Genomic DNA, 15133 nt, shown 5'->3' with positions numbered 1-15133 from the left:
TTGTCCAGTCACATGACATCCAACAAGGCTAAGTGCTGGGTATTGCACTTGGGCCATAACAACCCCACACAGTGGTATAGGCTCAGGGAAGGGTGTCTGAAAAGCTGCCTGGCAAAAAAGAACTTGAGTGTGCTGAGCATGAGCCAGCAGTGTGCCTAGGTGGCCAAGAAAGCCATGGCATCCCGGATAGTAATGGCAATAGCGTGGCCACCAGGATCAGGCAAGTGGTCTTCCCTCTATACCCAGAATTCGTGAGACTTCAGCAATCAGGACAGCAATCAGTTTTGGGCCCCTCACTAGAAGAAGGATATTGAGTTACTAGCACATGTCCAGATAACAGCAGCAAAGCTGGTGAAGGGACTAGAAAACAAGACACATGAGGAAAGGCTGAGGGAACTAGGGCTGTTTAGTCTGGAGAAGAGGCTGAGGGAAGATCCCATTACTCTATACAACTACCTGAAAGGTTGCAGTAAGGTCAGGCAAGAGACTGTCACATGCAAGTCATAAGACATAAAGCAAGAATCTCAAGTTCCACCAGGGGAGGTTTAGATTGGACATCAGGAAGAATTTCTTCATGGAGAAGGCACCAGAACAGGCTGCCCAGGGCAGTGGTGGAGTCCCCATTCCTGGAGGCATTTAGGAGACATTGGATGTGGTGCTTGGGAATGTTGGTTAGTAGACTTGTAATGTTAGGTGGATGGTTAGACTTGATGATCTTGGAAGTCTTTTCCAACCTGGATGATTCTATGAATGCTTTATAAAATTTCAGGCTTTTAAACTTAATCTATACATTTCTGAAGTTTTTGGTATGCCTTATGTGGTTTATAACTAATTTACACATTATATTTTTACCCTCGGTTTACCTGAGTAGTGGTAAGGAAAGTAACACAGTGCATCACTGCAGAGATCTTGTCAAGTAAATGCAGAGAGCACTTCAGTGTCTGTATACACAATTGTGCTGTTGAACTGAAAGTACAGAGAAGCTGTTAGGAATATGCCATACTGCCTGAATGTACCATTACTCTGTAAAATACTTCAATATTGCAATAATATCTGCCAGCTGCAACTCACTGTGCTTCACATCAAATCAAATAGCATAAATGTGTAGAGCCGGGACCAATGTCAGCTATTATGTGGCAGTTTTTCCTAAGGGGACACGCTGACAGACAATCAAAACTTTTCTTTAATATTTCTTATTGTGTTTCTGCTAGTAAGACTACCTGTCATGTAGCAATCATTTTCTGCTTGTGACAGAAATAAACACAGAAAACAAAAAACTTAGATACCCATCTCAAATGCTTAGATTCAAAGTTTGTTCATGTTTGGGTTTAGCTTTAAACAGAGGAATACGATGGTGTGGTTGTGAGCTCAGGTCAGCCATTCTAGGGAATGTCAGATACCCTTAACTAAAAATTCAAGATTCCCTTGCAAAAACCTGGATCTTCTCATATACACATTAACTCTCCCAACAATTCACACTGACTATGGTGGAAGAGTATCACAGATGGAAATGTTCAGCCTGGATGTGCTAAACATGGAAAGTCTGGATTTCATTTGAACTACCATTGCAGGGCAGTGAAATGTGATAATACTTGTCATACCACGTTGATCAAAGTCTCAGCTTCTCTGTTATAACAGAAAAAAAAAAAAAGTGAAATAGCAAACAAAACTCCCAAGCTCAAAGGTATTCTTCCTAAATAGCAAGTGTTTGTATCATGTTGCTGTTCGGACTTAGCATTACGGTGTCAGCATTACAAACTGACTGCTTTTGTCCTGAGCATTAGCTAGGGTAAGTTTTATATCATTACAATGATTAATTCTGCCTTGTGTAGAGAATTTGGTCAGTGTAAATCAGGAATTTTTTTAGTCTGAGAACCTCAGATCTATTCTGTGCTCTGACAAAAATAACGTTCTCCCTGCAGATTCTGCTACCAGAGTTGCTTGTTTTTAACAGAACTGCTAACAATTTAATTCAAAGTATATCCAAATAAAAGAAAAAAATGGAAAGAATTGTCCACCATGGCCTGCATTTTACACTGCATAGTTAATCCACTTATAGTTCAGACAGTACAAGTGCCTATTCTTGCTGACACTTCTTGTCCGTTCTTTTGTTCCCTGTGCCACTTAACTATTTTCCTACATATGTTACATATCTCTTTAAACAGCCATAATTTTCTATGTGTAGTCTTAGGTAGAATTTCCTTTCAATTTTCTAAATCAGTTTTCACTCCTCTCAGCCAATGTTTTCCACCAAAATATTTATGTCTTAGTACAGATAATGGTTTAAGGAAAGGAACATGCACTAACTGTAGCACCTTGCTTTGCTTGGGAATTAACAAGGAGATAGATAGGAAGACCAGACCAGACCCTTTGAAAACTCACACCATGCAGAAGACCAAAAGAAAGAAAAAAGTGTAGGTGGGAGCAACAAATGGAGATCGCTGCCTGGTTTAGAAATGTATGTGGGCAGATAATGCTTGCTGTGAGAAGCTGGAAATAATGAGACTGATGGACAGGAGGATTAGGCCAGATGAGCATAAAGGAGGGACGAAGCCTCAGATTTGTGAAGGGCATTGCACAGAAATGGACAGAAGAGAAAACACTTCAAAGGATTCAAGCAAGCAGTGAGATTTTTAGGATTAAGCTTTGCTGATCCAAACCTCTAAACTATTGGAAGTTCACTCATCACTAATCTTGCCCCCCTTCATTTATGAGAAAACATGACCAAATATAATCAGTTACAGGATTCTGGGATATGCTTATATTGAATTATATCTCCTGTAACAAGAGGCAGCACAGTGCAGTGGCATGGCCTGCATTTCAGCTGTAGCAGCAGTCAGCTTTTTCCTTTAGATGTCACAGCTTATTATAATTTACTATCTGGAAGACTTCTAATTAAAACCATGTGCTACACTTTCCTTGTGCACATAACAGGTTCCATATCTATAAACTTTGCCAATTCTAAGCTCATCTCTTTCCCCAGTAACCTGTAGACCAACTGCATTTAATAAGAGTAATTTGGAGAATGGTATTTGGTTACACACTATTGCTGTAAATTGCTGCTTTCCTCTAATGGCCTGAAAAGTAAAGCTAAACCAGTTAATCTGAAATAAGCTAAAACTGAAAGCTATGTTTTAGGACCAGGCTATTATATTCAATTAATACATCATTACGCAGTAAATTTTGAAATACGCAGCCTTTTTGAACAGCAACAACATGTTTTGGGACAGATACTGATCTCTTCAGAGGTGCAGAGTGGATGTGAATGTATCACACCTGGGAAACTAATTCAGAGAAATCCACTGGGGGAATAGTGCTGACATACTTGTCTCCATGTCACCCTCCTGCTCACAGGTACATCATTTGCAGAACTGCTACTGGAACATAGACCACAGGTGTATCCGAATAACTGCCTCTTGTTTGTTGTCAGCTACCCTCCTTGGCACCCAGATCTCACCCACACCTGAGCAGCTGCCTTGCACAGGTGATGAGTATAGGGTCTCCCACCCCAGTTCAAAGCATTGGGACAAGAACCAGATCTTCATAGTTTTTGCTGAGGAGTGAAATCTCTTCTGAAGACATCATACTTTGTCACTGATCAGGCCATACTCATAATTTGGGCATTTTCTTCCCCATGTAAAATAACAGCCTGGATAGCTGAACAGATAGCTCGGTCAGCCTGCTGACCAGTTCCAGTTCTGACTCTGTGTCTTTGCCTCCTGTACCCATTAACAGGAATAGAAAGCTGCCAGGAAGGGCAGCACAGGACAGACATATTGCAGGAATGAAGGTTAGACAACATGATTCAATGCATTTTGATTCATTGTTGTGGCTAACTCCATCTCTCATCTTCAGACAGCTTTCTGAGATATCTCAATAAAGACAGGCCACAGTACAGAAATTTTTACCATGCTGTCATTCTCAATCTTTCTCATCTATAGATACACGAGATGATAGCCCTACAAATATCACAACTAAACCTTCCTGTTATGGCATGAGGGTCAATTGTTCAGATAACATAATCAAACTCCATTGACTTCAGTTGAAAGACACCCATATATCAGTGGGCAATTTATTTCCTTGCTTTTTTCCTTTCCAAAAAGCCCAAAACACATGCACAAACAGTACAATTCTTCAAGAGTACCCTATTCACAAGTATATTTACTGGAAACATTCCTTTTTCAAGAGATTTTAAGTATTAGTGTTACTGCCAACATTACTACACATACCTTTACTGAACTTGCACTCAGAAATACAAGATGCTTTAGAAGAAAGTGTTATATCTCCCTTACTCTTTTCTTTATTTCACCACAGCAACTACCCACACTGCACCCTCTTCCTCCTTTCCCCCTCTCCCCCAATAACAATGGCACATTAACATGAGTTTAATAATTCAATAATGGGAAAAAACATCGTGGGATTTTCTGTCCTCTCAAGACATATTGCAGGTTTAACATATATTTCTACTGAACTGTTGGGCCTACAAATATCAACTAAATCCTTCTGCATCATAAGAAAATTCTCTACCTTGACACAGAAAGAATCACTTTATATATTGTTTATAATTTATATTGTTGATTCTTGTTATGCTATAAATGCAAATGTGAGGGATGAAGAAGTGTGTACGTTCTGTGAAGTACATTAACAAAATGCATTGGGAGAAAAATTAAGGAATGTCTATTATTTAAATAATATGACTAAGTGAATTATTTCCATTTTCAAAATTTCAATTTTATTGCTTAAAAAAAAAAGATATAAATTAAAATTTCAGAAGTAAAACACAGAAGTATATAGCGTCCAACAAGAAAAAAATTTTTTTTTGGGGTGGTGGTGGTAGATAGGTATTTCTCTGTTACTCCTGCCCTACAACCCTTGAAAAAGAAAAGCCAATTTAGCTCCCATTAAAACATTTCTCCCTTTCCACTCCCCATCCCTCCATCTTCAAGACCATCTCATATGTCTGTATTTACTCAGCATTATTTTTAAAACACCTCTAAGGGTCACTGCTAATGCTGACAAGAGGAATGCACTAACCTGCAATAGTATTTGTATGACAGTTGAATTTGCATGTGTGATGAATAAAGGCAATTAAAAAACTGCAATTCCTAGCACCAATAAAAAAGTCATAACATGATTATGTAAAATCAAAATAAAAACAGGATGGTTTATGGCCATTTTTTAAGTAAGAAAAAAGATCAAGAAAAAGTATTAAAAAATTGTATAAACCAGGGTGATATGTGCTCAGCAGTAATATCCTTCAGAACTCCAAACAAAACTGTTCTTGTTTGTGTTTCCACATCTCATTCCATCTTCTTTCTGACTGGGAAGAACATACTGCAAGAGGGCATCAACCAGTCAGGAGGGCTTTTTAGAAGACAAACAGAAATCAGCATTTTACACATACACACACACACTGCAGTATCATAGATAACTGTATTTGATCCACATTTCATGTCTGCCTAAATACAGGAACTGTAATCCACATTATATGACTAAAATTCAAGTACGATTCTGGTATTACAATCCACTGCAAACACACATTCTATCTTGAATGGAGTGTGAATCCAGACAAAAAATGTGAAATGTGGTACCATTTGGGGTAATATTCCCCACTAACAATTTTCTATGTTGTGCAGGTAAACATTTATGCAGAGTATTACTGCTGATGGACATTGACTCTCATCAGTCATGACAGAATCTGGAAAGCTTTTATCCTTCTTGCCTTACTGAAAAGATAATATACGTTGATCTGTTTCAGAGACCTACGCTGTTGCACTCTGCTGTCCAATCTTGCCAAAAAAATCCTGCACAACAGCAAATTACCTTTACCAAGAGAATTTCACCTCAGAAGTGCCTTTTAAGTGTGATGACAGCAGTTTGGCATTTTTTATTTATTTATTTTTAAGAGCACAGCATCTCACAGCCATGATGGTAAGAGCCAACTGTGAGGTTAGTCTACATTCCTGGATTTCTAAAATGTATTGTTTAAAGCAAATCTGCACAAAGTTCCCCAAAAACATCACCCAAATAAGGAAGGTTGAACAACAGGTTAACAACAGATTTCCACAGGCATCCAGAGGAGAAGTTTTACCCTATTCTTTGCCTTTTATACCTCTTGTATAGCAACAGTTGTATCTTGTATTCACCTGCTTTTTTAAATATGACAAGAGAGGTCTAGCTTACAATTTAAGTGAACCAATCTGATGACAGTTAAGTCCTTCTTTTACCCTTTTTCCTCCTAGATATTCATCTTACATTGGATTGCAGCTTTGGACCTACATTCAGAAGGGAACAACAATATTATTTTAAAGTTATTGATTCAATGGATGGCAAGGGTTGTTACACTGAAAGCACCTGAAATGAGAAACCTGTCATAAGGAAAAGGATTATCTTGAATTTAAGAGGGACTGGAGCCTGAGAGAGTCATGCACCAGATGCGCAAAAACTATAGCCAGAGACATTGCCTACAACTTTGTCACATTCAAGGGCGTCTTCGCAGCATGAAGATCTGTCTTAATTCTGGAAGTTCCAGAGAAATAGATATACACAGAGCCAGGTGTACAATCAAGAGTCTTTAAAGCAGATGTTGACTAATTCCTGCTATTTAAGTTGTCTTGTATGTCACAATATGTACACAACCTTGTACTTCTTAGAGTGTGGCACTGAAAGCATGATGTGCTTGATGTTACATAGTGGGCCTTAAAAATAAAATCACTTGGATAATACACAGTCAAAACAGTCAGCTTGGTTAAGTAGCCCTGAGGAAGTAACTTGTTCCCATATGTAATGCACTCTTTCAGAGGAGAGAAGATGGGAGTTCCTTTCTGTTTTTGGAGCAGACATCTGGGATTGCCAGAACATCTGTCTTCCACCAACACCTTCTTCTGGGCAATCTTGTTTCTGGGCTTAGCAGTTATATTGTGTTTTACATCCTCTTGAGGATAATGTTAGTTCTCATATTGTATTAGATGCTACCCATATATGTGGAGAAAGGACAAAAACAATGAAAGTCAGCCCATCATGAAGACATATACCAGAAATGTTGCCCTGCCTCAGTTCAATTCCCTAAGTTCTTAAAGAGGACGGCAAAAAAAAACTCATTACAGGGCAGGATTCAGCTCTGTGCCCCGAAACACACACATCTATGTTTACTATTTTGGAATAAAAGTTGTTTTAAAGTAGAAAAAAAAAGAGTGTCAGAAGATTATGTTATTTGAAATATTCACTGCACAAATAGAACACAAATCTTGTTGCAAATAATAATCAGTGGCTCTCTGACAAGGCTTGTCATTTTGTATCAAATTATGTAAGTTCTCAGTCGGTATCAATAAATGTAATTTGTTATGAAATTGCATTATCTTACCATGTTTAAATTAAAAATATTTAGAGCAAGTGTTTGTTATATTTGTCAGTTTATGACAGGCTATACATCATAAAAACATTTTACTGTAATTGTGTTGAACATGATATTTTAAAGTTTCTTTGAAGCCCAATGTCTATAAGGCAAAACAAGCAAAAACAATAATAAAAAACAACCTTCGCTCCCACAACTCTCTGTCCCCAGAATAATTTCAGAAATAGTAGAAGCGAAAAAAGCTTAAAAGGCCATGAACTACCTGAACAGAGAAAACCTGAAGGTACAGATAGGTTGTTAATTGCTTGGGCAGGTGGTAATGAGCTGCTCAAGTGTCAATCTAGCATGACCTCAATGTACGAGGCCCAACAGAATTGCTCTGCTGCCTGAGAGGAGTGCACTAAGTCTTATACTACCCCAAAATTCTTACATTGTCAACATTGTCCCATGATGGAGAAACACTAACTGCCATTATACTAAAGATCTATTATTTCTTAGCTTCTGTAGAAATTTAATCAGAGCAACCCGTCTGGTTTCAGAAGTGATTAAACGACACAAGTCACACAGGGAAAATTCCCCTCTAGATTCTTCTCATTAACACCATCTTAAAATCTAGAACTGAAACTTCCTTCATTCCTGAATAGAAACTTTCACACACTTCAGAACAAATTAGTGGCAAACAGAGTAAATAGCACAAGCATGTCCTTTGGTGCATGCAACAAACATTTAAGTAACAAACATTTCACAATTCATAATTTTAAAAAGAAGCTTCCAAAAATTGCCTAGAGAAATTCAGTGTCAAGAACAGAACATTTAAATACTGAATGTGGAAAAACACCTAGAAAATTAAGAACACATACATTAATGGATATTTTTTTGTTTATTTTGATGTTTATAGTGTTTAGTAGAAGTTCACAGTATGAAACTGAAAACCATGTACATTTAGATGCAAGCCAGATAAAAACTATCCTCATTACAAACCACTGTCCTTACATTACAATGAAAATTAAGAAGTGTCCATGCTATTCCCACCTGTCCTCGTGGTTCTTGCTGGGTAAACCAGGAGGTTACAAACGTCCATTTATGTCAGAGCAGAAGAATATCACACAACTTTGTGTGAGGTAGTAATCAGTATATTCTAGAAGTAGTTTAGGATTTCAGAAGAGGAAAATTTTGAAGAGACTGTCCTAGTACCTAAAATAACACATTTTAAGGGGATCTAGGTTTATGGAAAGGGATGTTTTATAGTTTCCATAATATGCCTTAAGTAAAATATTGCAAAAATAAGGTATTTTATATATATTTTTTGAAAATTAAAGAGGTTACCAAGAACATATGCTTAAGAAAAAATTTACTGTAAATTCAGCTTGTCTTTATGTATAGATTACTGTAAATTCAGCTTGTCTTTATATATAGATTATTTCAGGCCACCGTAATAGCAAGAGCAATATTCTGACTTTCATACATCTTATCAGGGAAAAGTTACCTTTCCATCAGAGTCATCATAGAATGCTAGTAGAAGGAAATGTACATTTGCAGGAAGGACTCCTGAGTAAGCACTTACTATTAATGTTGCTGATAAAACATGGCTAAATTCTTTTATAGTTGAAGAAACACCTGGGGGCACAGGGAAAACTGTCTTTTAAGTCTCCTGTGGCACGTTAATTTGGCTTATTTAAGCCGAGTGAAATGCTGAGTGGCGACAGAGTTTTGATGAAGCGCTCAAGATTTATGTCTCCTCTTTCACTGGGGAGAACAGAATTTCCCACAAAATCAACTATTAAGGGTATGAGTAGGAGCAGTATGAGTATGAGTATCATGCCTGGAATATTTTGTCAATAAACACATCACTCAGTTGCTAAGTATTAAATGCCTCTTTCTACACCTCCCATCTGCATTATCTCATTTTCATCTGCAAAGAACACTAGATGTGTGTATCTTAATTGCTTTTTACAGCAAGATTTTGTTCATGTCTTTAAACAGTTAATGTTCTTTCTTACATTTCTTTCTTCCCAAAAGGAAGTTCAGCACTGATGGAGTTTCCTTGATGGTAATCCGCAGTTCATTCCTTATGCTTACATACATCATACACATACCACTTTTTCACCTCTGATTGAACAAATTTAACTCAACCTGAATATACGAATTTTTCATTGAATACCTCCACCTCAAGAAGTAATAGGAGCCAGATTATTATTCTTGTTATGAAGTTAAGAATTGATCTTATTCAATGTAAGTCCTATTCAGCATAAGTAAAAGCTTCAGGATCAGGCCTTGCATATTTAAAAAAAGCTTTTTAATTTAAATCTACCTTTTAAAATTAATACATTTTTCGTACTGAAAAGATGGACTAAGAGAAAGTGTAAATTGGCATTGATACTGTGATTGCTTTTACTCTAGCAAAAATAAGCCTAAATTCTAATCTTCAGCTAACAGAGTGCAGCATGGTTTAACAGCTCATCCAAAGCAAACTGAACAAGATCTACATGTCTATGATAACACACAGGTATTTTGGGGAATCCCAACAAAACAGCAAGGAAGACAAAGGTCGCACCATGGGAGAGGCTTCTGGAAGGCTTCAGTTTAATGAAAATCTAGTGCCCTCAGATGTGTCCATAGAAATAACTCATCATCAGTATGTAAGCTTGGTACCTGTACTTCCTTTTTGCTGGTTGCTTCCAGCAATACAGGGATATGATAGCCAATGTGCAGTGTTTAAAACCTTGTAAGCCTCCTTCAGGGACATATGCTTAATATTGACAAACAACAACAACAACAACACAAAATCCCACCAAACCCTGCATTTTGGGGCCCTGTTCTTAAATGCTATTATATCTGGCAAGTGTCCTTTTTCAGGAACACGAACACTGACACTTGGAAAGATCTTTTAGGGATTATATAAACTGAATTAATGAATTTCTAGAAAGAGAGCAGCCAACACTGTTAACATCAACCTAAATCTGTACCTTGTAAAACCTGAAGACCTGTATGACTTTAATTTTAGCAAACAAAAACATTTCAGAAGTGATTGTACAAAAGTGAAAACTGTATTTCTCTAGTATACAGTGATAGACAACTCAGAAATTCTTTAGAAAGCTTTATCTAAGTCCATTCAATTAGAGAAAGCTTTTTCCAAAGAGAAAAAACTTCAGAGTGGACTATTAGCTACAGTACTTACAATTCTCAGAATTGTAGCTTATCAATTTGTTGTATACCTTTCAGGTATAGAAAGACAGTAAAATATTCCAGGCTGAAAAAAAATCTCATCTAGTTGAAAGCCAAATTTATGCAATTTATAACATGAAAATTGTTATAACCATACACTGATTTTTTTTTTTTAAATAATGAGTTGTAATCTTGCAGCTGTGTAAGAGCCTGATGTAGTTTACTACTCTGTTACAAAATATCTTGTCCTATATTTGAAATTCCATAAAACTTGTGCTTAGCTACAAGTCTTTATGCAATGTCAATACTCTTAGCAAGGGATGAGGAAGTGCTACTTGAGCTTGTCTCAGGTCTGTTCTCTTTGCACTTGTCATGTGGCTCAAAGAAATCAAACCTGATTACCATCACCTTTCTCTATTATTTACTCCATTAGAAAGCAGTGTGCTGGACAGCGTATATCAAAGAAATTCTGCAATGGTAAATTGTTAATAAAAGCTACCAAGCTTCCCATTCAATGGCACCAATTTGATTACACCCATGGGATTATGGAATATCCCTCTTGCAAACTGCTGAGGGGAGGGAGCACTTCATCTCTTCCTGCAGCAAGAAGGAAACATGAAGTTGCCACCCAAATCAATGGCTGCAGGAGCTGCTGAGATGCTCAGAGTGCTCCATACCAAAATGGAAGGGAAGAACACTCAGGCAGGCTGAATGTGATTGGAAGAGAAACCAGCAGGGAGACAAGCCATTGAGTGAATAAACCAGAGAGCACAGAGACAGCTCCATTTCAGAGGCCTGGCAGTGGGTTTGTTTCTGTTGCATTCAAGGAACTGACTGTAAATTTTCTTCCACCTAGAGCTGGGTTGCACTAGTACACGTGGCTGCCTACAAACACCATTCCCCTCCTAATGCATATAAGCCTACAAGGCTACAAACACTGACTAATTGTTTGGGCTAAAGGGGCAAAGATACAAATGAGCTATTGCTTGTTACACTGTTAGAAAATATTGATTACACAGACACAGATGGCAACCACTAGTCATCCTGGTATTCTCAAATCTCTACACTGAACCTATCTCATATACATTCATTATTTTACAAGTTCAAATTAAGACCATTTTCCCTATTGACAAACATGGGTTAAAAACATAATAAACAGAGCGGATTTGTGTTGGTATTATTAATGAATTGGCAACAACTGTCTCTGCATTGTTCATCTCTCAACAGCTGTTTATATTTTATTTTAACTCTGTAAAAACATTGCTTTGTAATCCCTTGATCTGTACAATAATTTCCTTTTGTTCCAAGCTGTTAAAGGTGTCTTTGAACTACTCAGGAAAAAGATTTAAAAAAGGAGACTACTCATCTGTTCCTTCAAGACAAGACCACTTTAATCATAAAAAATGAACATCATAAAAAATGAACACAGAAATCAAAGAAAAAAAACAAAGGTGGGTGAACTCTGTACTGCAATAGGATAAAAGTCAGGACAGTTGTGGAAAACTATCAGTCATTATTGCTTCAAATTGCTCTTGATTTTTGCAAAGGAACAGACCAAGTCAGCTGCACCTAATCTTTCTTCAGAGTTATCTGGTGCATTTATTCACTGCACACTAAGAATTCTGCTCACCACTTGTCACAGCCAGGAACAAGACTGTTAAGCTCACCCCTTGTTGATAAGTAGGCGTTGTAACTTATGGATATCCTGTTGCGTTGGCCTCCTGGAGTCTTGAATTTTCGTATTGTTCAAGCCACAGTGATTTCAGGGCAGTGCTCTTTATGAAATACAATGTCTACTTGAAAATTTGTCAATATGGGTTCTAAAAATAGCTGAGGTATGAGCAAGTACAAATAACATTCTATTTGCTTCTCTGTAACAACTGTGTAACCAGGAAAAAAAAAATCTTTAAAAAGTGGAATGAGAAGGCAGTGCCCTCAGCTTGTGATTTATTGTTATCACTGAGGAGATTAGAGCAAACGTCCACTTTAGAAACAATGTGCATAGGCAAATGATGTATTCATTACACTACTGGAAGAGCAAAAAACTACGACCAATGTGAAAAGTATTGTCAGGAAAAAGTACTGTCAGGAAAATATAACCTCTTAGCCAGAGAGTTCAAAACAGAATAGCTCAAATGAAGCAAAATAAATTACCAAGATTTACACCAGCATTATTCTGCTTTCTAAAGTTACAAAATATCATAAACTTATGTTATGTGGCAAATGTATGGCATTAGGGGAGCTGCTTAAAGGTGACTATTAAAACACCTACTTAGACTGTACTATATTAATGCACGTATTTAATTTTAACATAACTTCATGGATTTAATGGCCAATTCTTTGTCCAAACAGAAGAGTAATACTGCATAAGCCCCACACTATTTTGCACCCAGAAAATTCCAAGAATATCAAATTATACAAAAAAATCCACCAACCAGAGCCCTTTTATAGATGGATACCCTCCATATTACCCTGCTCTGTGAAGTGTATGACATTCAAGAGAAATCAGGACAGATAGAATAAACTCAAAGGGACAAAAGAAAGCCAAATAGCATTGTTGAGGGAAAGAGAGAAAGAAATATGAGAGGCTCTGATCTAAACAAAAACAGAGAAAAAAAACTTGGAAAGAATTTCAGAGAAGTATGTTTAATTGCTTACAGCCCCTGGAGAGGTAATTTATGTGCCAACAAGTTATGGAGGCTTTATGTGCCTATTAGTCTGCTATTCAATTAAAAAATGTGTACTTACCATGGCAACCTCTGTGTCTCATGATACGCATGCTAATTCTAAGATATCTCTATAGAGCACCTTCTTAAAGAAACATATACCACAACACCAGCCACAGTCTCTAGATTTCCAGTCACTAAAAGGCAGTAAAAGGAATAGCCCATATAAGAATTATGAATTATAGGCTTGGGAGTGGGGCAGGTAATCTTACTGTACTGCTAGCAGCTCTATATGGGAACCCAGCAGTGTAATTCACACACACAGTGCAGACAACATTGCTGCACCTTAGGACAGCTCACCGTACCTGAAGATGGCGTTGCCAGAATCCCCCCCAGTGTTCCCCTTCCTGCTCACTGAGATAATACTCCTAGTCTTTGAGAGGATGCTGCTTTTCCTCAGGTATACATTTTATTTGTAATGTTACACCAGAGCTGGCTCACTAACTCCCAAGGTGCTGCTTCCATGGAAGCATTTTAAGCCTTCCAGCATGCCGCCCTTTACTTAAAGCCTGCCAGGATGCCCACCTTACCTTTGGTTCAGCCCTTGCTGCCTGGAAATTCCCTTTCTCAGCAGCCTGTGCCAGGCTGCCAGCTCTAGGAGGCATCGTCCTTCATCATCCTTATTTGAGTTTCCCATAACAACAGATATTGGTAAAGCTGATTTTCCACTCACTGGTATGCTCCTCTCCAGATAAGGAATATCAGTTACCAACCAGTGCCAAAATTCTAGATCAGCCTTATGTAATTAATGGATCAAAGCACTTGTCACACACAGCCTCTGAAGAAAGAACCTCCTTCAGCAAATATACACCACCCCACCCCTAACTTCTAAGCATTAAGTAGAAGTCAGACATGATCATTCTGAAGACAAGACACTGAAGTGATAACCTACATTTCTAATGGCTTTCTTGTCATTACTTTCTCCTCATTATCATCTTCCTTCTCTTTAATGACCACTGAAAATGTTTCAGATTACTCTTCCTGTGGACATGAAACAAGGTATTCCACTTGCCTGCAGCTCTTTTAGTGTTAAAGAATGTAGAATATGAAAAAAAGTGAAAATATCACTTTGCAGAAAGTTTTGGATTTGCTGGCGATTAAGTGTTAAGCACGTTTTAAAGATCCTTGGCTTTTTTCCCTGCTTTCCCTGATGACAAGGAACCTAGTCATATTATTTGCTAACCATCTTTAAACAGTCAATGTTTATACTAAGGTGTTAGAGTTCCCAGAATGCTTTCTCCTTATAAGCACTTCAGAGGCACATCTTATGAAAAAATGAGCATTGTCACGAAATCAAATCTTTTACAGTAATAAATAAGTGTCACATAAGCCATTTTTTTTTTTTTTTTTTTTTTTTTTTCTAAAAGATTTGCAGCACACCCAGTCTCATTCCTAATGGTGGGAAAATACATCTTAGGGTTAAGGAAGCACAAGCTGGCACTGACCTATAAGGAACAGTTACTTCAAACACAACACCCAATGAATAACTGCATTTGATACTTTCACCTGACACCAACAGAGCAAGATGAAACATCAGCAAGCTACAATCTCAAATGTAACTCCTTCGTCTAGACTTTGTTTTTCATTGTGAGATGGTGTAAAGCCTTACTCACATTTATGAAGCAGGTAAGCATCAGCCATTAATTTCTCACAACAGCAACGAAAGCACACCCATGTTACAAGGCTTATTCAAAGCTTAGGAGCGGGGAAACAATCCCACTTAAATCTTCTCTGTTCTGAAAGCTCCCCCAAATGTGTGTGAACAGCAGGCTGCACTGTTTCTCTGGTAGGTAATGAGCCTTAGTGGCCACTTGACAGTGCATCACTAGCATATTAGCATCAGCTGAGAGAAATCTTGCACTCAAACTAGGGTGAAGATAAGCTCACC

At 37.7% G+C, this 15133-nt stretch overlaps 1 protein-coding gene across 2 annotated transcripts in view; it reads right to left on the bottom strand.

The window, feature by feature from the left end:
• The window catches only part of ADGRL4 (adhesion G protein-coupled receptor L4), a 165221-nt gene extending 150320 nt beyond the window's left edge, over positions 1 to 14901 (bottom strand). Inside the window, exon 1 of one of the 2 annotated variants that reach the window (XM_072041521.1) lies at positions 14859 to 14901. In XM_072041521.1, coding sequence (XP_071897622.1) covers positions 14859 to 14886 — 28 coding nt within the window. In that variant the 5' untranslated portion in view covers positions 14887 to 14901. The remainder of the gene's footprint in view (positions 1 to 14858) is intronic. The other variant, XM_072041522.1, reaches the window with a different exon arrangement.
• Positions 14902 to 15133: the final 232 nt, after the last annotated feature.

This window comes from Anas platyrhynchos, chromosome 8, assembly GCF_047663525.1.
Source record: "Anas platyrhynchos isolate ZD024472 breed Pekin duck chromosome 8, IASCAAS_PekinDuck_T2T, whole genome shotgun sequence".
In the NCBI taxonomy this organism is placed as follows: Eukaryota; Metazoa; Chordata; class Aves; order Anseriformes; family Anatidae; genus Anas; species Anas platyrhynchos.
Note: the sequence above shows the minus strand (reverse complement) of the source record. Positions and strands in the feature narration are given on the sequence as shown.